This window comes from Petaurus breviceps, unplaced genomic scaffold (genome assembly GCF_028583685.1).
Source record: "Petaurus breviceps papuanus isolate PSGF00001 unplaced genomic scaffold, PetGlider_PUasm1.0 185, whole genome shotgun sequence".
NCBI classification, from domain to species: Eukaryota; Metazoa; Chordata; class Mammalia; order Diprotodontia; family Petauridae; genus Petaurus; species Petaurus breviceps.
In genome coordinates this window covers 28,441,827-28,467,280 of record NW_027185797.1, presented here as the reverse complement: position 1 = coordinate 28,467,280, position 25,454 = coordinate 28,441,827, and the positions used below count along the sequence as shown (strand labels likewise).

Sequence of the window (25,454 nt, the reverse complement as noted above, 5' to 3'; positions counted from 1 at the left end):
ATGGGAGAAGTGAATAGGTGCTTGTCACGGCGGATAATTTATTAGCACCCCCCATGAGCTTCTGCCCCTTATTATTTCCTAAACTCTTTTTTGGGGGTGATATAATTAGTAACGCTGTTTCCCCAGGATAGCCCTGCTAATAAATTATCCGCCGTGACAAGCACCTATTCACTTCTCCCATTCCCAATATCTACCTCTCTGCTCCCTCAGCTGTTTGAGTTGGGAATGAGGAAGAAAGGTTTCGGGATTTCTCTCGCCTCCCACTTTCCCCCTTGCCTTGCCTCTTTCCTTCTTTCTTTCTTTTATGCCTTAACTTGCCTCGCAAAGCGGCCATTTGATTTATCCCATTTCCAAGCACAGTGGAACTGAGCGAACTAGATGAACGGAAAGAGAGGGAGAGAGATTCAGACGAGAAAGAGAGGGAAAGGAAAGAGAGAGACAGAGGAAGAGAATGGCAGAGAGAGAAAGATAGGAGGCAGGGAGATGGAGAAGAGAGACAGGCAGTGGAAGACAGAGCTCGTGACAATCGCGGAGAGAGAGGGAGAGGAAGAGGGAGAGGAAGAGAGAGAGACAGAGAGAGAGAGAGAGAGAGAGAGAGAGAGAGAGAGAGAGAGAGAGAGAGAGAGAGAGAGAGAGAGAGAGAGCCCAAGGTTAGCTTTACCATGACTTATGTGCAGTTTCCTCATCCAGGGGTAGATCTGTGGCTGGGCTGGCTGGGCTGGACTTTGGTCGCTCTGGGCACTCGCCTGCTCGCTGCTCGCTGGGGTGTCATCCTCAGTCCCAGACGAGGTGCCAACCCCCTCTCTTATGTGAGTGCTGCTGGAATTGGAAGATGTGCTCGTGGAGTTAGCTAGCGAGTTTTTCACCCCGTGATGACTCTCGCTGACAGGCGAAGCGGCCACGGCGGTGCAGGGCAGAGGGTCAGGTGGAGGCGAGTGAGACGACGTGGCAGGTTGGTTATACCTGGGCTCCGTGGACGCCGAGGTGGCATTGGCGGGGTAACTGCGGGCTCTCTCATTGGCACCAAAGTGGCTGGAAGCTGAGCGCCCAACGCTGAGATCCATGCCATTGTAACCATAGCCGTACCTGCTGGGATGCATGCTCGCTGAATCCCTGTATTGCTCGCTCACGGAACTGTGATCTCCATAATTATGTAACTGGTAGTCCGGGCCATTTGGATAGCGACCGCAAAATGAGTTTACAAAATAAGAGCTCATTTGTTTTTTGATATGTGTGCTTGATTTGTGGCTCTTGGTCGTTTTGTGCGTCTAAAGCACCCTTGCACAATTTATGATGAATTATGGAAATGACTGGGACATGTACTTGGTTCCCTCCTACGTAGGCACCCAAATATGGGGTACGACTTCAAATCACGTGCTTTTGTTGTCCAGTCGTAAATCCTGCCTGATGACCTCTAGAGGTAAACTCGTGCACTAATGGGGGAGTTGGGTGGATGCTGGAGGCTCGGCGCGCGCGCCCCGGGCGCGTTCCCGCCACCAGCTCCCAGCTTTCAGTCGGACTCTTGCGCCACCCTCTGGAGACAAACTAGATCTTCACCCTGACGACCAGGGTCTGCAGGGCTGGGGTCGAATTGAGGTTAGAGCCCATTATAGCAAAATTATTGCATTTCCCTCGCCGTTCCATTAGTATGTACCAATTGTAAGGGCTATCAGCTGCAGATCACAAAACTAGCGATAATGCAAAAGACTGGGGGAAATTGTTCACTTTTATTATTTTGAATTCACTTGCTTTCCTTTTTCCTTTCTTCCCCTCTAATTGTTGGTGTGGGTTGCTTTTTTTGTTTTTTTTTTTTAGTTCGGGGTTTTTTGTTTTGTTTTTGTCCCGCTGTCAGGTCAGAATTCTGCAAAATACCCAAATCACCTTATTTCTTTAGGGTGATGTACATTGAACCAATTGGAGAAATAAATCTTTCCCTCAACCCCAGCAGCTGCAAGCACAGCTTTCTTTTCTGCGGGCGCATAAGGGACGCTACCCAGCCGATTTTAAATGACAAACATCTACTAAAGATAGCTTTTGTTTTGTAGTTTTCGGAGGCGAGGTCAAATTCCGTATAATTTTATAGTCCCAGTCTATTTTTTCCCCCTCACAAGTAAATATGATTTTCAAAAAGAGATATTCTAATCGCTTTAAGGACTGAGCTCCGAGAAAATCTTCGAATTCCAGATGCCCGGTCCGGCCAGCCCTGAAAGCAAGGCGGGTTCTTGCTTCTTCTCTGTGGCCAGGCTTGGTTCCCCGAAATGCAGAGGCAGAGGTGGGGCGATGCAGAGATAACTTGACCGACCTGCTTTGAGAATCCTGCTCAAATGAGAAAAAAATCAAGGAGAGCCAGAATGGAAGCATTTCAGGGCATCTCGGTCTGTAGCCTTTATTTTCTTGGGCTTAGAAATTAGAAAGTAAATGACAAAGGTATAGCAGAGGGATAAGGGACTGTCTGGACCAAGCCTATAAGTCACTTGGAAATGTGGAAAGCTCAGGCCAACATACCACCTAATAAAAACTGTCCCTTCTTACTGACATTGAAAGGGGGGGGGGGGGAGAGATGAACTAACAACAAGACGGGCTTAGGGAATTGTAGCTGAGACTCCCCGTGGCACCGCACCCTCGGAAAGATCTGGCTTCTCCCGAGCCTGCAAAGTTCAGTGCCCAGGTTTTCTTGTCTTCCTGGGAAGGTTGCTTTTCTTCCAGTTATAGTTAGCTGATTTCATCTGGGAACATTAGTTTTATAGCTCCTTCTGAGCCATTCTTTGTTTCCTGAAAGTTCTTCCCTTGCCCATTTCTGCCCGGGGGAAAATGACTCTTGGAGGTCTTTTTTGGGGGGGAGGGGGTGCGGGAGACCCCAACTGTCTTTTCCTCCTTTGTTCAGCAGATTTATTGGTTTATGTCTTATTGCATTGTTGCTCACTGCTGTAAAACTTTTTGTAGACCCCGCTGGACAGCCAGCTCCCAAACACCGTAGGGAGGAGACGACCCCAACCGTAAATGGGATTCTGAAAGGGTTGAAACGTCGGGTTAGTGCTTTCCCCCTTCAAATCGGCTCACAGTTCAGATGCTAAACTATGCACCTATTTGCTTCTGTAGTTGAATAACAGCTACCAGAAGACACTCGGACAGTCTGAGATGCTCAACAGAAAACAGGGTCCCTTCTGGGGGAGGAGTGCCTGGTCAACTGACTTTACACGAGAAGGAAAAGAGGGGCTATGTACACAACAGATTTCTAAATGATTCCTATTTTTTTTCTTTTAAGATATACCCAGTTGGTTGCAAATATATAGCCTCTCCTCCAGCTTTAGAAATTAACAGACTGTGAAGTGCAGCAAGAGTGTTGGCAGAATGAGAACACAAGGGGGGAAAGCCGCTAAGAAGGGGGAAGGCCTGGGAACTTTGCGCATGCATTCGTTATTCTACTCCCCCTGCCTTTTCCTCTGTTTCTTCGCTGCTGGGCTGTGTGGAATTTATGAGCTTGTTCTCTTTTTTCCATTTCATTCTCCTGTTTTGGAACCATATTTTGATCTGTCGTTCTGTGAGGCAGAGTGCGTTGGCGATCTCGATCCGGCGCCTTCTCGTCAGGTATCTGTTAAAATGGAACTCCTTTTCCAATTCGAGGGTTTGATATCTCGTGTAAGTTTGCCTTCCCCTTCGGCCGTGGGTGCCGTACACAGTACCTGGGAGAAGGAAAGATTGAGGGAATTGACTTGGAAAAAAAGGTTCTAGGTTTTCAGGAAGAAAGTGCAAGATGCTCTAAGCTAGCCCTTCTAGTCTCTCCTAGAGGGGAAGTCAAGCACACCGGGCTGTGTTTGCCTTTGCTAATTCTGCAGTGATCAAGATGGCTAAACAGATCAATGTTATTTGTCCTAGGCAGGGATGGTCTTCTAACTTACAGTTATTGCATTGTGTTTTTCGTATCTATGAAGGAAACCATTATTACTGGGGGCTGGAGAGGGAGCCATAACAACCTTACCATAAAGAGAGGCAGAAAGAACATACAATGATGAGTGTGTACGCCTGTGTGTGTGTGCACAAACATCTGTGTAGACATCAGTGAAGCTAAGCCATCATAGGGCAGCCAAATTGTAAGTAATAAAAATACTCAGCTTTCACAGCTCCTCAGTGATTTTTCCAAAACCACCTTGCACGAAAGAGAATGGAGCATGCCCCCTTAAAGATAAATGGTTTTTTTTTAAAGGCACAAGACCTAAGTTTCCAAATGTGCTAAAGCACATGTCCTTCTGTGCTCCAAGAGACCTTCTGTTAGTGGAGCTTTGTGAAAATAGAGGAAATAAAGATGGAGGGAGGGGAGGCTTTCTGGAGCTTCTGGAAATTAATGGCCTTGAAGGCAAATGGGGTCTTTAGGGTATCCTCCACCTTAATTAAGCCCACCTTTCTGAGGAGCTGAAGGGCTTCCAGAGTCTCAGAAGTTAGCTATTCAGGGAATAGTTACTAGAAGAGGGGGAGAGGAAGTAGGAGGGACAAATTCTGAAGCTGGAGAACTGGGTCCTTCAACTGCTTTAGGGTGTCAGTAGAAGGGAGTAGATTGGGCAGTTCCATCTATCTTTGCATCTCCAGGGCGCATAGGAGAGGGGGGTTTGGTGTGGAGGGAGATTGATCATTAATGATGTGTGTGTAGAATGTTGGTCCACTGTGGCTCTAGAACTTCACACGAGGATGTAGCAGGGTCTCTCTCTCTCTCTCTCTCTCTCTCTCTCTCTCTCTCTCTCTCTCTCTCTCCCTCTCCCTCTCTCCTCTCTTTTCCCTTCCTCCCTTCTTTTCTTTCCTTTGTGGAGGTGGGGTTGGAGGGGGAATTGCATGCCAATGACTTACCAGCACAGGAATTCATCCGCTGCATCCAGGGGTAAACGGGACTCGTGTACTTCCGGTCGCTGCCTTCGTCATTTAAGATTTTGCCCTGCACGCTGCTTTCGGATTTGTATGGTTGCTCTGGAGGGAAGTGCAGATACTCCCCGTGGCCCCTCTGTTTGCCACTGCCCGAGGGAGAGGCGCTGCTCAGGTCCTTCTCTGAATAGAAACAGGAGGTGCCATACTCATAGGACGCTCGATTGCAAGCAATGACCGTGTTGGACTGTTGGTAGAAGCAAGGTGAGGTGTATGTCTTGTCCTGGAGGCTCGATGCCCCATAAGAAGCGGGGAAATGCCTCAGAGCATCATAGCCAGCTGGATAGAGGGGGATCTGCCCGAGGAAGGAGTCCTGTCCATTAGGCAGGCTCCCAGGGAAAGTGGGATTCACAAAATAGGAACTCATTTGCGCTCCCCTCTGCAGGACTGTGATTTGTTGTGTATTAGTACATCTGGCTATAACTATTAGTAGTCATCGAACTGGTTTGTTTCTGGATGGCCGAGCGCCAAAAGCGACAGCAGCAAATAGCACCAGCTGACGGCGCGGCGGCCAATGGGAACGAGCCGTGGAGCCCGCTCCCCGGGGACCCGCGGCGACCGAGCCAGCAAAGTTACAAACAACCCCCAGCCCGCACACCCGGCAGATTAATGGGCACGCACAGCCAGCCTACCCGCCCGCCTCTCTTCCCGGAACGCCAGCCGAGGGCCGCTGGGGAGGGGGCTGGCCTCGGCCTCCTCGGTCTCGGGGCCCCGGGGGTTTGAGGGCCCTCCAGGCTCCTGGCCTTGGAAAACAGCCTGGCCAGCCTCCCCCCCCCCCCCCCCCCCCCCCCCCCCCCCGGCACCCCCCCCCCTCTGACAAATCTTCAGGCAGGAGGGAGTGAACAACAACACATCACACACACACACACACACACACACACACACACACACCATATCTCTTTTCATTTTCCCCTCCCACCTAAACAGGACCCTCAACCAAACAGTTGCTCACTGCAACTGCAGAAAGGGACACATTCGCCGAGTTAGGCTCCGCCAGGGGGAGGCCGAGGTCAGGGGGTCCCTACCCTTACCTCTCCCTCAGTTCCCACCCGTGGGCGCTGGAGACCCACTGAAAGCTCTGGGGGAGGGGGAAAGCTCACAGGAGGCCTCCCGCCTCTGCCTCTCGTCTGTTCACTGCAGAGGAAGCCACCTCTTCCTCTCATATTGACCCCAAAAGAAGCCTACTGACATCCCGTCTAGCCCAGTATCAAAAAGGGAAGAAAGGGAGATTCGCATTCTCCTTGGCCAGAGCGTCAGGCACGGCCACTGTTCTAAATGGTCCCTCTGATCCTCGTCTCCTCCCGAAGCCCTCCTCATTCCATTAAAAAAAAAAAAATTAAAATAAAAGACTAAGCACCACTACTACCCCGCCTCTGGGACTTTCCGACGTCTCTTTTGAAGTCCCAGACATTTGGGCCACAGTGGCCCAGAAATCTCTACTCTACTCCCCCAGCCTAATTCCCGAAAGAGCAAACCCGAATCCAGCCATTTCCTACAGAGAAAAGAAGTAAAAAAAAAAAAAAAAAAAAAAGGAGGCGAACTGCAAAGGTTTGGGGGCGCCAAAGCCAACAAGGGCCTCTCCCTAACTCTCCACAGTCTTCCTGACCCCTCAAAATGTTCCCGTTTCCTTTCCCTTACTTAGTTCATCGCTGCTGTTTACATACTGAAATCGAAATCCAGAAAGGAGTGTTTACCTTCTTAAAAAGACTCCAGTATTGAATTGAACAAGGCCGCGGGCCAGTACCCGAAGAGGCCAAGCAGCTCCAGCCCTGTTCGGAATCTGGAGGACTAAATGATCGAACCTTGGCTTTCTGAACATTTGAATGAACTGATACATCTTTAAAGGTCGAAATCTGCGCTCTGGCAGGGCTCGGCAAAGCCAAAAGCTAGCGAGCTCATGTTCTGGATGGAGTCATGATAGTTGCCCCCAGAAATTCTGGAAGCTGCTTGAAACTCCTGGCTATCTATCCCCTTACATTCCCCAGACAGTAAATTAATGAATGGCTCCATCCAGGATGACTTTCCAAGAGGTGTTTCCTCGAGATCTTTGACTTCCCAGCAGATGGATCTATCTCTTAAAAAAAAAAATGCAATAGCGTCCCAGTGGCATTTTTATGGTTGTGTTTCTAAAGCCTCCTGAATTAGCTTTAAAACCCTGAATTCTATGGTGACTGGAGAAAGACTATTTATACCATTTTGCTGCGTTTCCGGAGGCTGCTTATAAGATCTGTAAAACCTTAGCGAATGTATGCAACTCTTAGCAATATCCCGGTGGTGTCAGCGATCAGTGAGAGTAGCAATTACCTTCAGTGATCAAGCAGGAACTTTGCTAATCTCTCTTTCTATCCTCCCTCAATTTTCCTCTCTCCCTCTCTCTTTGCACCTTCCTAATCTGGAAAGATCTGGTGGGTACGTATGTATGTTTACAAACATCCCTAAATTGTACATATACTGTGTGCGTCTGTCTTTATTTCTTTATGGGATGCAACTAAAGTCCTCTTGCCTATTTCCAAACGAACCCTCTCCCTGGAAAGTTTCACAAAAATAAATAAGGGCTGGCATGCAGCGGCGAAAATGGGGTATTTCCCCTCACATATTTCAGAATGGAGGCCAGATGAAAACACAGGGGAGAGAGAAAGAATTTGTCCTTTAAAACTACGCAAAAGAAAGTCCTGGTTTGAGTTAGGGTCTTTCCAGTGAAAGCTTTAAATAAGGTATTTGTTGGAATCTTGTGAAAACCCTTGGGCTTGGTGCTGACTTGGCTATCTCTAAAAATATTTCCATTTTATACATGCCCTTTCAGTCCCTGTAGCACTCCAACCCCTCAGGGTGAGAGTTGGGATTTGGAGTGGGTTGTCATTGTTTTCGTGGTTTGGCCTAAATTCTGGGTATGGTTTTCCCAAGGCAAAGTGAAATTTTCATTTTTCAAGGTAAAGGGGGAAAACATTACGTCCTCTTTTCCGTTGTGACTAAACCGGAAAAAAAATTTTTTTTTAAATACCATAACTAAAACAAAATTGAAAACCATCGTATTCAACAAGGCTTATATGCGATGGGTTGGCAGACGACCAATTTATTTCCCCATCCAGCTTTAGGTGTTTTTCATGGGTCAAAAACAACACACACGAACACCAGGAAACTGGTGTGACCCACACAACAACCAAGCGGGGTTAGACCACAGCACGAGGCAGACCCCAGGGGCTCCCTCTGAGGCCAGGCACCTCCCCCGGCTACTTCTCAGCTCTCGCAAAGCAATAGAGAGAAGGGGAGTAGGGTGTGTGTGTGTGTGTGGGGGGAAGCCCACTTACCTTGAAAATGCTCTTCAAGGAGGGAGGGGGGTATCCCCAGGATCTGCCTGGGGCTCCAAGAACCCCACGCTCTGCCCGCTATTCCTCATTCTCTCCCGATGAAAGTGTCAAGTCCAGCAAGTCCACAGTCCGGTAGGGCCACGGCCACACCACGCAGCCTCCTTCCCATCAATAGGATCAATAAGTCAGAGGTTGCTAATCACACAGGTGCGGGGGCCGGCTGGACCCGACCCCTCCAGGCAAACCCCTATTTCTCCAGCCACCGACACAAGATACGCCTCTTATCAGGTTCAGACCTGGCCCTGGGCCGCCCACGAGCCCCGGAGCTAGCTTTCAGACTCCAAGATCCAAACGGTCTTGGTCCACCCCCCTCCCAGAACCATTGTTTGGATTCCATGGGCCTGAGGGACCTCAGTTTGGGGGAGGAGGCAGCCATGCTATTCAAAATCAGTCCTCTCCAGACTATGCAACCGGTTTCCAGAAATGAGTAGTTGGAAGTGGGGGTGGGGGTGTCCAGGCCACCCAAGGGCCTACGGAGAACCAACTGTGTGTGGGGCGTGATCCATAAATGACCAGGTGCCCACCACCTCTCTGAGTAGGCCCGTTCCCCCTCCCCCTCCATTCCCTCACTCCAATAATTCCTCCAAGGGGAAGTGAGAAGCCACTCTCGCCAAGGCTCGGCTTCCCCTTGGCCACGGATGCTCGCCGCTACTAATCTTGGCCACAGCGTGGCAGCACTGAGCCCCAAGCGAGTCACCATAAATAATCGCACCCCCCTCACTGCAGTTGCAGGGGAGCAGACACCGCAGTACCATGCAAATACAATTCTTTAGCAGCCGAGAGAACACAAACAACGCCGGTGTTAACATTAGGAGTGCGCGCGGCTCTTTCTGAAATACGGTAATGAATACCAAGATATTCCCAGAGCCCCAACCCCCCGCACCACTGCTGGCGTGAGGGCTTTTCCTCTCGCTCTTCCCTCCGCAGCTCACAAACCCGAGGGCTCCCTGGACCACTGAAAAACGCATTATGGTGCCAAATATGTTACCCGTCCCTTCAAGCCCTACTCAGGTCTCGCTCAGCTTCCCTTTTTCTATGAATCATCTTCACACCCCCCTCCTTTTTTTTTTTTTGACATAATCTCTTCCCTTTACAATCAGGTACAAGTCCTCTGTACTAAGCTGAAAGAAATTCGTTTATGATTAAAAAGGAGTGGTGAGCTCCCAGACTGTCCATAGACCCAGAGAGATACATACAGATGTGGACACACAGTCACTCAACACCCGTGGACCCAAGCATCCACGCTGCGGTACCTGCTCCAAAACGCCCAAACCATACTTGGCCACAGTAGAAACCGAACCATTAGAAGACAGTCATCACCGCCAGAGAAACTTCATCCAATTAACACGTAAGCCTATTCAACCAACACCCCCCCACACACACATTCCAACAACAAATCCATTTCCTCTATTCTACCATTGCAGACCTTTCTCCTGGAAAACCCGTACCAAACGAGAAGCTGATAATTGCAAGAGCGTTCTCTCAATTTGTAAGTCTCTCTTTTTTATTTCTTTTATTGTGGCAAACTGAATTCACCCGAAATTAAGGGGCAACTCGGACCTCAATATACGCCTGGCCCATTTTTTTTCTTTTTTTTTTCTCTCCCCTTCTTTTGCCGGAAATTGGTTCCTTCGTTGGTTTGGGGGAGGGGGTAGGAGAGGGAAGGCGGGAATCCGAATTAAATTGAATCCCCATCTCCAGTACAGGAGGGGGAAAAAAAACCTTTATGGGAGAAAAACCCTCAACCCAAAATCATGGATCTTTGTGAAAAATCTTGCTCAAGGACAAACTCTGGCAGTTTGGGTGGCTGAAGGCATAGCCTTTAGCACTTGGTGCTTTGGTAGTGCCTGGATTTGTAGTCATATACATGCCAACCAGATGCCCAATCTACTATCACTAATATATGTATCTCTATGTTGCTCTAACCTATATAGTATATAATATACCTATACATCCCCACTCATACACATATATGTGTATATATCTAAGTGGGTGTAAATGTCTGTACCCACATCTGTCTCTGTTTATGCTCTCCGAAATCCCTCCCGCCAGGGTCAGTTCCAGGGCTGCCAAAATACCTCTATTAGTAGTGAATGCGTCTCACCTTTAGATTCTGGCTTACAGGAAGGAGCTCCAGTCACTCTGACAACTGTCGCTTTGGTTGCTGCCCCGGAGACGAATCGCCCTCCTTTTGGGGCCAGAAGAAGCAGGAAATTAGCCAGGTTGCGAGCTGAAAATCACCCACTCCGAAGCTTGGGATCCAGCGTGCCCCACCTTCCTTTCCACCCGGGCTCCGGGCAAGGGCCCTGCCGGTTGGCGGAGGCTTGGAGGCGGCCCCTGCATCCCCTCTTTCTCCGCTCCCCATTGCCTTCCAAAGAGCACACGCTATAGGGACTGAAAAGCCTGAGATCCGAAGCAGGACCGAGCTCAGCAAAAGAATGCAGCTCTATTCTCGCAAGGGAAATTATAAAAAAGTTCATGTTCACGGTTGCCATCCACATGACCGACAGCGGCCAATGGAAACCCCGAACAACTCATAAAGTTGTATTGCAAAGTTGTAAATTTTCATAAACAACAACGGATTTATGGCCTTTTCCTCATCACTGAGAAGAGGCAGGTCTTACGGAGGCGCCATCTTCCCAGAAAGGCAGCCCCAGAGTGCTAGGCTTGGCTTTTTGCAGACCCACTTTGCCCTCGTTTTATTTGAGGAGCAACAGACGCTTTCCCAGCCAGGAGGAGGCCGCGGCGAAGGCCGCTTAGCAGAGGCAAGCCGAGTCGAGCTCTGAGCCCCTAGGTCAGCCCTGAGCTCCCTTCCTCCCCCTCCCTTCCCTATCCCCCTCTCTTACCCAGCTGCAGGGGTGTTTTAGTGAATTTCAATTTCCCAGGAACCCTTTCCTTCCCCATGAACCCTTTGCAGCAGCAGCCCCGAGGATGGAATGAGATGTCCTAGAATGGGCTGGGATGATCTGGAATAGGGTGGAACGGGACTAGACGGGATGGGAGACGACAGCCAGCAGCAGGCCCTGCCAGAGGCAGCTCCGCCATTGAGTCCCACACTTTTTTGTCCTGATTTCAGTCTGAATCCTCAAAGGATAGAGTCAGATACTCAGGGAGACCGATTCAGCTCGGCTGGACTAGGCTTCCGAGCTGGGACAGAATACGGAGCTGAGGAGAGGGAGATATCTGGGAAATAAGGCAAAGCCAGTTTAACGAGGGAAGCTCCCTTCCTCACAATCCCTCAGGACCCCACTATGAGAAAGGGGCAGATTTGGGGGTCCTCTTAACATAAGCGAAAGGAAAAATGTTGACAAATGGAAATGTTTGTTCATGTTTGCATATATCCGTGCACAAACATGACCACATATATGTGTAAATAACACATAATTGTGTCCTTATACCACATGCCCATTATCGATCAGGCTATATTCTCCCTCCCCACCCCCAACCCCTTTATTTCTCCCAGTGCTTTTTATGGTGCTTGGTAGTAAATAAAGAAACCTGGTTTATTGTCACCAAGCATATATTTTATTTTTTTTTCTATGTAACATAAACCACATTTGGAGGGTTTGAGACTGGAACAGTCACCTCCTTGGAGTTCACACACGGTTGGGACTTTGAAGACCTATATAGACTGCAGCGCCAATGTTGACGAGAACACGAGAGAACACCAGAGACAGGGGCAGGGACAGAGGCAGGGGCCAAGACTGGGCAGCTTCAACAGGGTGTTATAAGCACCCTGCCCGCTTGCCTTGCTACAGGAGTTAGCAACAAAACACCACACTACAAAGGTATCCCGATGAATGACAGTCTTCCCGAGTCAGGACAAGGTATTACAAATAAGCTTCAAGACAATATAAATGGCCCCCCCAAACTCATTCAAATATACAGGATTTGTTATCGTAGGAAAAGCAGGGTGGCAATATTAAACACTAGTTAAGGGGCAGGACACCAGGTGGGTTGTAGAGGTGAGAAGGGTAAGGGTAAGGTGTATATAAGTATGGGGGAGGGGGAATGTTCACTTTCGCCAGAAACTTGGTTCAGAGGATGTTGCAGCCCTTGGAAGGCTGGCCAAGCAGAAGCCTAATGGGTGTGCCAGCCGAGGGAAAGAGGGTGCCCTCCTTGCCCCCTCCCCAAAAGCGGAGGCATTTTCTTCTGAACTCGGAATGGTCAGGCAAGGAGAGAAAAGCGGGTTTGCAGCATATGATTTCATTTAGAATCACTTTGGAATAAATATATTATTATTACTTTCGATTTAAATAGAAGCCAGTGAGCCCTGGTCCCCAGTTCTCTGCCCAAGCTACGAAGAAGTGCTCCTCCACAGTCAAGTGGACTAAAAGCCTTTTGTGAAAATATTATGCTCTCCCCCCCCTTTTTTTTCTCTTTCTTTTCTTTTCTTTTTTTCTTTTCTTTTTTTTTTTTTTGGTCAGTCATCTTTAACATCTAATCCTTCTCGGATTCCTAAAGTACAGTCTTAATGAAGGAGCTAGGTAGGTGAAGCAAAAAAAAAAAAAAATAGGTAGTTTGGAAATCACATAGGTAGTACAGCTCATTGCTGGAGTGTAGTGGTTGTCTAGGTGTGTGTGTGTGTGTGTGTGTGTGTGTAATTGTGTATTTGTGTGTCGTCAGAACGTCTCCCCCTTCCCCACCTTTGCTCTTAGTGCTCTTTCAGGGAGGAAAATGAAAGAGACAATTCTGAATTGTGAAACGGAAGCCCCAGAGTTCTGGGTTGGGATAATTAGGTAGTTTGGTGGGCGTCTGGACGCCCTTGCCCTCTTCATCAGGGGGTGACCGAGTCCAAGGGCTCTGTTAGGTAGTTTCTCTGAGCGCCAGCGCTGTGTGCCCGTCGGGCTCCCTCGGCCAGGGGTAGGGATAGCAGCCACGGGGCCGAGGGTACCGACTTGGCAGGGGGGCACCCGTGCCTGTGCGGGTTCAGGGTGGGGGAACACAGCTAGGAGACTCCAAGGGACCCGGGAAGGAGAAAGAAGTGGAAGGGGGAGGGGAGAAGAAGACACAGACTAGACACCTCGGCCTTCCTGGAGTAACTCAGCACAGCCTGTCTCGGGAGCTGAGCTAGGAGGGCAGAAGGTTGGGGGTGGGGGGTGGGAAGGGGAATTAGATGGGGAGGGGGGGATAGAGCTTTTTTCTTTTTCTTTTTTTTTTTTAAATAAAAAGGGTAAGTCTCTTAAAGACGCTTTTCCGACTGTCACGTGCATCCGTCAGACTCCACAGCTCAGCCTGAGCGGCTCGGGCTTCCTCCCTGGAGCTCCAGCCTCATTCCTCCTCCTCCTCTTCCTCCTCTTCCTCCTCTTCCTCCTCCTCCACTTTCCCCGCCGAGGGGGTGGCCGAGGCGCTCTCGGTGGCGGCTGGGGCGGCAGATCCCTCGTCTTTGTGCTCCTTCTTCCACTTCATCCTCCGGTTCTGGAACCAGATTTTGATCTGCCTCTCGGTGAGGCACAAGGCGTGGGCGATCTCGATGCGCCGCCGCCGGGTCAGATAGCGGTTGAAATGAAACTCCTTCTCCAGCTCCAGGGTCTGATAGCGCGTATAGGTCTGCCGGCCCCTCTTGCGATCCGGACCTGTACGCAGCGTCAGGCATGGAGAGAAACAGCCAGAAAAGGATGAGTCAGGGACCAAGAGGAAAGTTTCTTATTTTCCCCAGGCGCCGGGACCCTTTAACCCCCACCACCTCTTTCTCTCGCCTCTCCCGCCCGGCCGCTCGACCTCCTTCCCCTCCCCCCAGCTCCCCCCACCCTAGCCCCAGCCCCGACCAGTTCTCCAACTACTGCTGCCCCTACTTGCCTATGAAGTTGATTTTTTTTTTTTGGTGGGGGACTACTGATGGGAAGAGATTTTTAAAAAAAAATCTTCATGGGGGTGGGGGGGGGGGACATCAAGTCCCGTCGGTCCAAACTTTAGAAGGCTTTTTTTTTTCCAGCCGGCTAAGTTTCCACAATGCCTGCTCTGACAAAGGGAAGTTAGCAATATAGACTGGGGACAAGTTAGGGGAGTATATCTCCTTTTCCAGTCGAAGAGGGGCCCAGCAGTCAACCAGAGCCAATACAAATATCTGACGGTTACAGATGCCTTTGGATCCCTTCTCCGTTCTCTCCCGTACCCACAAACACGCCCAGCTACCAAAGTAGTTTCCCTGGGTAGTTGGGCAGCTCTCCCCAATCCAGCTTGACTTGGACCCCACGTCTTATTGTCCTCTCAGCAGCTCCCTTCTGTCCCCCTTCGTCTCCCTAATCCTCCTGCAACCTTTACCCCCAAATCTGTCCGGGATCCAGGTGGTGTGAGTAGGGGAGGGGGGAGAGTGGCTCAGGAGTTCTCTTCTCTCTCCATGAAGGAAGAAAAAGAAAAAGAGAGAGGGGAGCAAAAAAAAGGAAAAGGAGAGAAAATGGCGAACGAATACACTTAATGTTAAAAATTCCAAAGCAAACGGAGTTAAATAAATTTATGAGGATAGAACCCATTAATTGGGCAATAAAAAGTTTTATGATACTCATTTACATACAATGCTACGGGCTCTCTACGCAATGGCGCCTCTGCTATAATTAAAACCATGGAGGCTGGCTCTGACAGGAGTCACTTTGGCTCCCCGTTTGCCTGCCTGCCTGGCCTCTGCTCTCCGGCCCTGCCCTGCCTCCTTATCTCCCTCTTCCTGCTTCTCTCTTGTTTGTCCTGTCCCCTTTACCGTCCTGTCCTTTCCTCCCCTGTCCGCTCCTGTCCTCTCCTCCTTTTCTTCTGTCCTGTCCAGCCCTTTTCTCTCCTTTTCTACTCTGCCCTGTCCTCCTCTTCTCTTCTGTGTTCACTTCCCTCTTCTCCCCTCTTCTGCCCTGTTCCCCTCTCCTCTCCTGTCTCCTTCCTTGCCCAGTCCAGTTCTCTCCTCTCTCCTTCCCTCCCCTGTCTCCGCTGTCCTCTCCTCTCTTCCTCGACTCGTGTCCGCTGCCCCTACCTGAAGACCTCATCCAAGGGTATATCCGGAAATTGGTTTCTGCCTGGCTGTGCAGGGCGCTCGCCTCGGCTTTCTCACAGCTGCCTTTGGTTAGGTCATTGCAGAGGACGGGAATATTCTGATCAAAGGACGAGCAGTGCAGGTTGTAGGCGTCTGAGCCCAGGCCGTATCCGGACGAGAAGGGGCCCGGATAAATGGCACTGTTCACATTGTACACGCCGGGCACGGAGGAAGCGAAGGCGCCCGCGCCCGGTCCGTAGCCGCTTCTCTGAGAGTTGGTGGCAAAGGAGCAAGAAGTCGGCTCTGCATTTTGGAACAGAGAAGCCCCCGCCGTATATTTGCTAAAAAGCGCATTCACATAATACGAAGAACTCATAATTTTGACCTGTGATTTGTTGTCCGGCAGGCTCCCGTGTCGGTTTTACGAGGTAGCGTGATATATGGTAACATTACACCCCCAGATTTACACCAAACCCCATTTTCTTTTGGACGGAGCTTGCCTCCAGCACGTGACCGGTCATATGACGGCCTCCGCCAATCTCCTCCTCCATCACAGGTGGTAGAGCTCAGGGTGACTCCAGCCTCCCTCCTAGCATGGCAGGGGAAGAGGTTCAAACGGGGGAGGGAGTGTGTGCGCGCTCCGTCCGCGGTGCCCCCTGTGCCCTGCCTAGGGTGCGGGCCCCGCGAGGCCTGAGTGCCCGCGCGCGCTCGGGATCTGGGCTCCCTGGACACTTGCACCTCCGCTAAGGACGACCAGAGGCATCGAACTTCTCCCTTACCCAAGCCGAGATAGTATCCAACCCTTTCCCACCCCACTACTACCGCCACCCTCCCCTCCTTCTGCTCCCCGACAGTCGTCTCTCGGCACCGTTTCCTCTACCTAACTCTACGGGCTTCCCTCCCACCGTTGATCCTCCCCGAACCCTTGCAAGGCTGGGACTGTATGGGCAAGGTGGCGGCCTGGGTGCCTTGGGGCTGTGACTCCGAGCTGGACTGCTGTCTGTGGCTTTATTATTATTGCACTCTCCAAAATGACCCGTTACAGGCAGGTTGTCCTATTTGGGCTTGCCAAGGAAGCACAGTCTCTTCCAGATGCAGTTAAAAGTAAAATTTAAAATAAAACAAGTCACCACATTAAACTGGAACCATGTGTCTCAAGTGAAGTGAAAGTTTTAGGGAATCTCTGGATGTGAAATTGTGGCACTGATTTTCCACCCCAAAGGAAGAAATTAAATATCCCTATATTAATGACTCTACTTTGCAAAAAGGATTTACTAAACCCTGGTTTCCCTGGCCCTCCAGTTTGCAGCCCCACTCACTTCTTGGTCATTGGATCCATCTTCTTCCAAAAGTTGCCTCTCTAGAAGAGGAAGGCTATCTTTGTGTCCATCCACTCTCCACTCCAGTCTAAGCCGCTGGCCCAGCTGGAGAATTTAGGGTCTCCCCGAGGCCAGTTTTGAGGTTCCTTTGTTCTGTGACCAGCACCCTGAATAACTGGGACTGGGGAGCCGACACCAGTCATATCCCATTTCAAGTTCCTCCCCAAAATTAGGCCATCCGCCTCAGGGGCAATAGCTTCGGGGACAAAACGGAAAAGTGAATTGGGTTGAAGAAGGATCCCTTCAACCAATTCAGCCCCACTGATCCTCGAGTGGGTCTGTATTGTATAAGTACTGTCATGTACTGTGGCAAGAGGCCATGTCTAAAAAACAGAAACTGGAGCTGAAGTGATGGCCACTTTTGTACCCTTCTCAGGAACTTCATAACTTTGTCTCTTTGGAGAATTATTTTAAATAAGGAAGTAGAGAATTGGACGCCTAATATCCCAAGCCTTTCTCAGTTGCCTCCCAGACTGTTTTTCTCAATCGTCCCTATACAGTCACACGAACACCAGCACACACACACACACACACACACTTACCTTTCCCCCGTTCCACTGCAGGCCACCTTACTTCCCCCCCACACACACACACACCAGAGGCAAACCAAGAAAGCAACTTTTTCCCTCCCCCCCCCTCCCGCCCCAGCCCAGCCTGCCTTCCAACAATGGAAATGCTTCTCCATTGAGGATGTCGGGCCGAGCCCTTCCTCTAAACGGATCGTAAAATGACTTTGCTGCGGCTCTCAGACAGAGGGCCTGGGTCAGGACAGCTTTTACTGCCCGCCTGTATTGCACATCATAAACTGGAGGGAGCACAATAGATTACTCCGGAAATTCTCCTGCAAATGAGAGTTTGGTTCCTTGGGTACAAAGCGCTGCTCACCACTTGAAATGGTTCCTGACCAGTGTGTTTGGCTGCACCCTCTCTGGGTGTTGACACTCTGGAAAAAAATACACAAAAGGCACTCTGTAGAATGGGGCTCAGAAAGGATGACAGCCTCGGGATTCAAGAATTAAGAGAATGTCACTGAACTTTGCTAAAGGAGGTCCCTGGGCCCAAAGGGGAGGTGGGCTAGAAAGTGGCTTGACCCAGAGCCGGGCTCTAGAACCGTTGTCTGGGCACTTTCTCCTAGTAATTACTAGGAACCTGTGGGTCCAATATCCGGAGGAGCCAATTTATGGCGTCTCAGGAAGCCAGTCCTATACCAAGTAAGAGAGGGAGTATTGAATGGGAGGGGGTTGGGGGAAGGGGAGAGAAAAAGCCCAAATATCCTAAATAGCATCACTTGCTGGTGGGAAATAGAGGCCTAAGGATGTTAACCAAAAGCGAAGCCAACAAGAAGACGACTCAGGAGATCAAAGCGACTGAATTAGACTGCTTTAGACCAATAAATTGTTCCTCTGGTGACAACAGACCAAGACGAAGGCAGCCCAGCCCCTGTCTAGACTCGGGCCCAGAGGATAGGCGACAGGGTTTGCAGAGAGGACATTTAAAACAGACCGTGCTCTTTACGGAGGGCGGCTGGGCGGGGGCCTGAGGGAGGAATAGAACGAATTTCAGCACCCCACGACTAGAGTATCGGGAACTGCTGTTTGCAAACCCCTTCCCCTTGTGGGACAGACACGTCGTGCTTTGCCTGGGTCGGGACCCAGCTCCCTAGCTGCTGCCCCCAAATCTCGGAAAGTAGCTTTCCGGGAATCGGTCTGCAGTCACGTCCGCGAATTGGGAAGAGGCAGGGAGGGCAAATATATGTGTGTGTACATATATGTGTATATACATACATACACACACATACATACATACACACGTATAGGTATATATCCCTTTTCACTCTCTCTGCGTTTGAAATGTTCTTTCCTGGGTGCGGTTATATCGTGTTCCAAGGCAAAAATTCTGTCCAGGTTTGCCGAGGTTTGGCCTCAACCAGGGCCCCTTTGCAATAGAGTAGCTATAGAAATAACAACAATGTTTTCATTGTTATTACTTTGGACAAATAGGCATACAGGTGCTCATATGTATCTATGTATCTATGTATCACCCCTACCCACGCCTTTGTACAAAGCCAGCTTATCGAATTAGACCGACAAGAGAGATCTAATCAAACATCTGGGTTTAGAGAATGATGAGGATCTATTCCACTTGGAGAGAAAAAACACCGTCAGTTTATAGCTTCAACTCTCTCTACCTAGGTGTGTGTGTATAGTTAGAGCTAGAAATGTAATAATCAATAAAAGTCTCCTTTTATATATTAATGCAAACAACTACCTCATGCTAGCGTTCACCCCACACCCCCATTCTCTTTGCCAGCTCTGTCTCCACGCACATTTCTTAATGCCCTTCGCCACGGAGCTTTTTGTCACTTTCTCCTTATTCTTTGCCTTAAGCAAAGACAGTATTTGTTATTTCTAATCCAGGACATCTCAGGGTTGGCAGGGTTTGGTGAGAAACTCATTACAGACGCGTGAAAATTAGCAACGAACTACAGTGAGAGGTGGCTCTGGCTCGGCCGCCGCTGGGGTGGCAAAAGAAGGAAGAATCATTTGCCACCACCGCTGGCCGCGGCCTGCGCCCTAGAGACTTGCTGTGTAATTCGGGGGTCCCCCGAAGCACTGGCTCCCCGAGGCCCGCCGGCCAATCCAGGGCATATGTGGGCAGTGGATTGGGGGCTTGAAATCTCTGCTGACACAGTCCAGTGTAAGACAGGCCACTATCTCCAGAGGGTTTTGCCCAGTGGTTGGCTAGTCAAATTCCCGGCTTGTACAATCTAGACCAACTCGCTGGCCTTTGGACTGAGCCTAGCAATCGACATATGTAGGCTCCTATGTATAAATATATAACTATTTATCTATACATATACACATCTACAACGTATTTATTTATGTGCGCATACGCATGTGCACATATTCATATTTTATACCCATCAAATATTTATACTGAAATCATTATCCATATAATCATAATATATACATGAACAAATACAAATCTGTCTAGGTCGAAATGCCAATTTACCGAATTGTCTTACTATAAATATTTTATATGGATGTATGTGAGTTTATATATACCATTTTGGTTAGATTCACATGTATAGTGTGTGTACACACGTGTGTATATATAGATAAATATAGATACCGTTATACACATGTGTATATACACTATATATGTGTGTGTATATATATACATACATATATATATCCGCAGATAGATACCACAAACATACAAAATAAAAGGAAGGAAAAGGTCGACTCTGAGCCAAAATCCCGTTCTCAATTTTACAACGAGTTTGTCGCGGAGATCTGGGTCATAAACATTTTGTGGGCTTGGCAGAGACTATAATAATCCCAATAAATACAACGTGTGCCGAATTCCCAGAGCTCCCGGGTGGGTTAGTGGTTTTCTCAGTTTTCTTTTGTTTTTTTCCACTTGGAAACAAATCCAGCTCCCGGGTTCCCCACTCTCCACGTGCAGTGATAGTAGTGGTGCTATGTGTTTTTTGTGCTTCTGGAGGAGAGGGCTTGTTTGATTCTTTCCTTTTCTCTTTTCCTGAGGTCTGAACCCCGCTTGCACCTCAGTCTCTGTAGTTCATTTACTCTTTTCCCCCTCATAATCAAAAAAAAAAAAAAAACACTACAGAATTCTTCTGGCCGTCTCTCCCTTTTTCTTACCAAAAAGAGGAGAAGGGGGAGAAAGAGAAGAAAGAAAAGAAAAAGAAAGATAAAGAGGAGGTGGAGAATCGAAGATAAAAATAATTGTGGCTCTGCTTCTGGAGCTGAGAAAGAAACCTCAGCTTTAAAATAGTAAGTCTATATTGTTAAGAATATTACAAATTGTCGTGCTATCAATTAAATGGACAGTTTGGGGGGGGGGGCGGTAAGACAGTAGGGTCTTTAGCCTCCTGCAAAAGACTGTATTTAGGAGGAAAATCCGAGACTCCTAGAACTCATTTTCTATTCATGTGCGTCACGGTCCAATTTATTTCTATGCCTTCTTCCAAATAACTTAATCAACCCCCAAGGTACTGTGAGCCAACTATATTGGATTTTGGTTTGGGTTTTGTTGTTGCTGTTATTGTTGTTATTATGGGTGAGTGGGTGGAAGTCTCTTTCCCCCCCCCCCCCCCAGCGTGCCGGGCTTCTAGAGGGCGAGCCTCGGGCCCCCCTGGTTCCTTCAGCTGGCCTGCTAGGGTGGGACCTAGGCCGCGTGGGTGATTCTGGCTGAGAACACCCTTCCTGGAAAGGCTGAACCCCTTTCGTGGAGCCTCTCTCCCGTGCGACGGTGGGGTGCCCCGTCAGGGTGGCAAATGCCCGGGTCAGAGGGTCGTTCCCAAAGTGTCCCCCAAAAGCGTCTTTAAAAATCCGTATGCTGCAAACTCCAACCTTTTCCAGGCTTCAGTACAAGACTTGCCTTGTCCATAGACCAATATATCGTCTTTTTTTTTTTTTAACCCTCCCACCAAGGCATCAGTCAAAACATGAGCAGGACCGGAAATATCTGACCGTTGTTAAACTCAAATCAGTGGCTTCGAATCCAGAAATGCTCCCATAAAGTCGACATTTTAGAAGCTGCCCAGGGTCCGGGCTGAGGGCATCATGGCGGCAGTACGGCTGCTTCCGTGGAACCACACTGCCATCTGCTGGCCACTGGACGCCACTGCCGCTTTCTGGCATGCCTAGGATCCAGGCCTGCAACTGGCCCCTTAACCAGCTGGCCTTGGAGCCAGGGACGCCGGCTCCACTTCCAGCCCGCTGCAGGGTCCCAATTATAGAAAGGAGAAGGGAGGAAAAATAACCGCCATCCTCCTACTCTTTTGCTTAGAAAACATGAAAGATAAATGTCCAAACCGGAGCCCACGCCGCCCAAGGGGCAGCAACCAGTCCCCATAAAAGGGGACTGTTTCCCCAACCCCCTCCCCTCCTTATCTTCGGCGACCAGACAAAATAAATGAAAAAAAGCTTTTGTAGAAAAATCTTAATTGTGGCTGGACAGTTGTAAACTCATTAAGGGCCGAATTCCAGACAGTTTGCAGACCCGTCCTTTATTACACACCCTTAATGCCCATTCTTTGAAGTTTCTTCAGTCTGCAGCAACAGAGGGTGTCCCAACATGGACCAATTAATGTCCCTCGCTCCCTCCCTCTCCTGCCTTTTCTCTAGTCTCTCTTTCTCTTCTTTTGACCAGCAGAACTATTTCTCCTTTTACTAATTATAACAACATATTCAGTTTTCCAGAGGGTGACTTTTAAAAAGGGGGGCAGTGGGGAGGGCTGGATCAAGCATTCCAGGGCCCCTTGCGCCTCTGTAGGGCCTCCCTGGCCGAATCGCCGGCGGCGGCGGCTCCCTAAGTTCTGTCCTCTCCCCCTGAACCTCTTTACACCCCATAAACGCTAACAGCCGTCATTTTCTTTTATGGCGCTCCATGGTTCTGCGTTTTCCTTACAGATTCTTCTGCCAAGACTTGCCAATCCGAGTATTCGCTCTTTTGGGCCCCCCTAGAAGGCTAGGCCCGGAGTGATTCTTCGGCGTATCTGCTGCCCATGCCCTGCCTGAGAAAGGCAGCTGGGGTGGGGGTTGGGGGGCGGGTGCAAGGGAGGAGGAAGAAGGCTTTCTCTGAGACCTAATATGTCAGCTCAGGCAGGAACTACACTTTAAAGCCGCCGTCTAACATTCTCTCGTTAGTTGTTCTCTGGAATCCCTCCATGTCCTGAAAAAGGACTATCCCCTTCCCCTCTCACAACAAAATTTCGTTTTTGCCCCAGGAAAAGTCCTTTTACCTTTTTGCCCTTTTATACTTCTCTCTCTCTCTCTCTCTCTCTCTCTCTCTCTCTCTCTCTCTCTCTCTCTCCCTCCCTCCCTCCCTCCCATCCTTCCTTCCTTTCTTTGTTCCTTCCTTCTTTTCTTTCTTTCTTTCTTTTTTTCTTTCTTCCTTTCTCCCTTCCTTCCTTTTTCCCTTCCTTTTTCTCCCCAGGCTACTGGTTAAATTTTATTTTTTATTGAAATATTTATTTCTCCAAAAGAGCCCTATCCTTTAGGAAAGATACTTTCTCTTTCAACTTAAAAAGAAAGAGAAAAGGAGAAGAAAACATGCACAAAGAGAAAGAAAGAGTAAAGGAAAGAAAGAAAAAGAAAGGAGGAAGAAAGATTCCTAAGTCTTGGGAAAGTCTGCCACTTTGGGGAGGAGAAAGAGGAGATTGGGAGTGAAATTCTCTCCCCATTTTTCAGGGACTGGTGGCAAATGAATCAAGGAGAAAAATCTGGCACTATCCCGTCTTTCAGGGTCGTTCTTCACCACCCCCGATTAGGCGCAAACAGGGTGTGGGGAGCTACTTTCACTTATCGTCCTTGGTCCCCTGTCTAGTTCTTTCTACACCTAGATGTATCTTCTGCTTTCTAATGCTGCTCAGCCGGACTCATTTGTCACCCCCTCTCACCCATCCACTTTCCTTTGGGGCTCCCCTGAACCAAGTTTAAGGGTTCACGGGTCCAGACTGGGAACAAGACCGGAGCTTACACTAATGGAAGCTCTCGGCTCCCCCCCTGCTGCAGTCAGTTCCCTGATAAGCCTTTCTCTCTCCCATCCCCTACCGGCCAGGGGGCCGGCGTCTAGAGCTCAGTCTGGAAGCTAATATCTCGGTCTGGGGAGGGAAGGAAAAAAAGGAGAAAGAAAACTGCAACTACCGGTCTGGTTCCGCCGGCCTGGCCAGATGCAGGATAGAGCAAAGGAAAGCCCAAGTTTGGACGCAGTCCCTGTCCTTTCCGAAGTCCCTTGGGCTCCCTGGCTCAGCCGCCCCTCCAGGAACTGGCTGGGAAGGAAACAACCCGGCAATGGCCCCTTGAAGAAGGATGTTCAAACAGTGGACCCGCAGAATAGAAAAGAATCAATATATTTTTATTTGGCAAAAAGTTAAATATCATCTCAACACAACAGTTTGGTCAGTAGGCCATGAGGTAACTCTTGCAAAATATACAGTGTATTTATTGTTCTGCCTCAACAGAAGTCCCCAAATTTCAAGTGATACAAATCTACGATAGCCCAATGGCAGGTTTCATAGCGCATAATTTATTATCAATAAAATTAACTCCATTACAATAAGCATTCGTTCCCCCCTCATTAAAATTAAAACGTAAACTATAGGTAGTTAGTTACCTTCTTCACGTGGACAAATAACTCCGAAATCTGAAAACGGCTTCACTGGTGCAAATACAAGATTCAAGCTCGTCTGAGTATTTCCTTTTTTTTTCTTTAATATATAGATTATATACAACTGACAAGACAGTACTAGAAATCATCTGTACAGACTAATATGTCCCGATTGGAAAGACGTTGGGGAGAGGCAATGGAGTCCACGGATCTCTCCCAATCCAACAAGCTTCTGTTTTTCCTTTTTTTTTTTTCCTTTTATTTTTTTCTTTGACTGGGAGGATATTACTTTATATACTCTCTCTATATATATTACAAAGGTTAACTGTCTAGTTATACAGAAGAAAAACTTGTTACACTACAGAGCTATACCCTTTGCCACATTTCTCCTCAACAACCTGAGTTCGAATGAGATTCCTAGCGTCCACGATGACAACCGGTAGGGCCGGCACCCGAGCACAGAAGTGGATTCACGAACAATGATTAACCACAAACAAACACATGTTCAAGTATTACTGCAGCCCTCTCCGCTGCGCACAGAGCAAGTCAAAGAACTACACACATTACACTCTACAGTCTGTCCAGAGAGTTGTGCATTAGGAAAAAGGTAGTTATTTTTTTTTTCCATAAGTAAGGAACAGGTAGATTTCTTATTTTCTTTTTTTTTTTTTTAATACAAGCCAACACACACAGCCATACAGCACTAATGCCCCCTTTTTTTGTCCTAGGATAGAAAATGAAAAAGCTTACAGTACCTCCACCACAGGCTGGGCAAGGCCCCCGAGCAACCGTGACAAGGTACACCATTATGAATGATAAGAAATGGGGTAGAAGGGAAGAAGGAGAGGGGAGGGAATGAATCCTGGATACAGTCGTATTATTTGAGGATCATGGAGGTTGGAGGGAGGGAGGGAAGAAGGAGGAATGGAGCCGGGGAAGATCTCCCCCCAGCCTTCCTATCAGCCTGGGTCACATCATTCGTCCTTTGCCCGGTCTTTGTTGATTTTCTTCATTTTCATCCTCCTATTTTGAAACCATATTTTGACTTGTCTTTCAGTGAGGTTGAGGAGTCTTGCTACTTCGTATCTTCGGTCCCTGGTGAGATACATATTGAACAAGAATTCTTTCTCCAGTTCCAGTGTCTGGTGTTTGGTGTAGGGACAGCGCTTTTTTCGGGTGGATCTCGCATGTAGCCAGTTCGCAGCTGGGTTGTCTGGGATGGGGTGGAGGGGAGTGGGAGAAGATAAGAGAGAGTGAGAGATTTTTCCCCCCAGCGATTATAATAAGATAAGAATCGGCAAGAGCAGCACAAATGCCCATCCAGTCTCACCCAATTTAGGGGAGCTTTGGGAAAAATCCAAGGAGATCGAAGGTTAGGACGTTCCTTTCTTATTTCCCAAGACAAGCTGTGTGTGTGTGTGTGTGTGTGTGTGTGTGTGTGTTGGGGTCAGACACAATGGAGTCAAAATACAGATGAATGCATGGGGGCCATACATACAATTTAAACACAGCCAAGTCAAGCCCTCAGCCTCCGCCTCCTCTCTCCCTGGCCTTTTTAGATTGATTACAGAATCTAACTTTAAAATACTCCTCCCCTCTCTCCATCCCAGAGGAAGCTACACTGAACTGTATTCGCATAAAAATACAAACCTCTCCTCGATATTCTCTCTCTCTCTCTCTCTCTCTCTCTCTCTCTCTCTCTCT

At 48.8% G+C, this 25,454-nt stretch overlaps 4 protein-coding genes and 1 long non-coding RNA gene across 6 annotated transcripts in view; 1 reads left to right on the top strand and 4 right to left on the bottom strand.

Annotated features, from left to right (window-relative positions):
• Positions 1–2,221, bottom strand: part of HOXA5 (homeobox A5) — a 3,866-nt gene extending 1,645 nt beyond the window's left edge. Inside the window, exon 1 of the mRNA XM_069088662.1 lies at positions 662–2,221. Within this exon, the coding sequence (XP_068944763.1) occupies positions 662–1,217 (556 nt within the window). The 5' untranslated portion in view covers positions 1,218–2,221. The remainder of the gene's footprint in view (positions 1–661) is intronic.
• Positions 2,222–2,360: 139 nt separating this feature from the next.
• HOXA6 (homeobox A6) lies at positions 2,361–11,433 on the bottom strand. 2 transcript variants are annotated; one of them, XM_069088664.1, is made up of 4 exons: positions 11,126–11,433; positions 10,384–10,467; positions 4,840–5,034; positions 2,361–3,683 (listed from the first exon to the last, which is right to left on the bottom strand). In XM_069088664.1, exons 1-4 carry the CDS (start codon positions 11,181–11,183, stop codon positions 3,418–3,420), a joined length of 603 nt encoding a protein of 200 aa, XP_068944765.1. In that variant the 5' UTR covers positions 11,184–11,433; the 3' UTR covers positions 2,361–3,417. The 2 variants fall into 2 exon arrangements, with proteins under 2 accessions (XP_068944765.1, XP_068944764.1); XM_069088663.1 differs by lacking the exons at positions 10,384–10,467; positions 11,126–11,433 and having other exon boundaries at positions 4,840–5,720.
• LOC138161763 (uncharacterized) lies at positions 8,305–10,626 on the top strand. Its single transcript, XR_011168458.1, has 4 exons — positions 8,305–9,119; positions 9,380–9,627; positions 9,704–9,768; positions 10,404–10,626. It is a non-coding gene; the product is annotated as an uncharacterized lncRNA (long non-coding RNA).
• A 1,948-nt stretch (positions 11,434–13,381) lies between the features above and the next one.
• Positions 13,382–15,769, bottom strand: HOXA7 (homeobox A7). Its single transcript, XM_069088666.1, has 2 exons — positions 15,235–15,769; positions 13,382–13,855 (listed from the first exon to the last, which is right to left on the bottom strand). The coding sequence occupies exons 1-2, from the start codon at positions 15,608–15,610 to the stop codon at positions 13,551–13,553; spliced, it is 681 nt and encodes a 226-aa protein (XP_068944767.1). The 5' UTR covers positions 15,611–15,769; the 3' UTR covers positions 13,382–13,550.
• Positions 15,770–24,396: 8,627 nt separating this feature from the next.
• Positions 24,397–25,454, bottom strand: part of HOXA9 (homeobox A9) — a 20,147-nt gene continuing 19,089 nt past the window's right edge. The window contains exon 3 of the mRNA XM_069088660.1: positions 24,397–24,963. Coding sequence (XP_068944761.1) covers positions 24,725–24,963 — 239 coding nt within the window. The 3' untranslated portion in view covers positions 24,397–24,724. The remainder of the gene's footprint in view (positions 24,964–25,454) is intronic.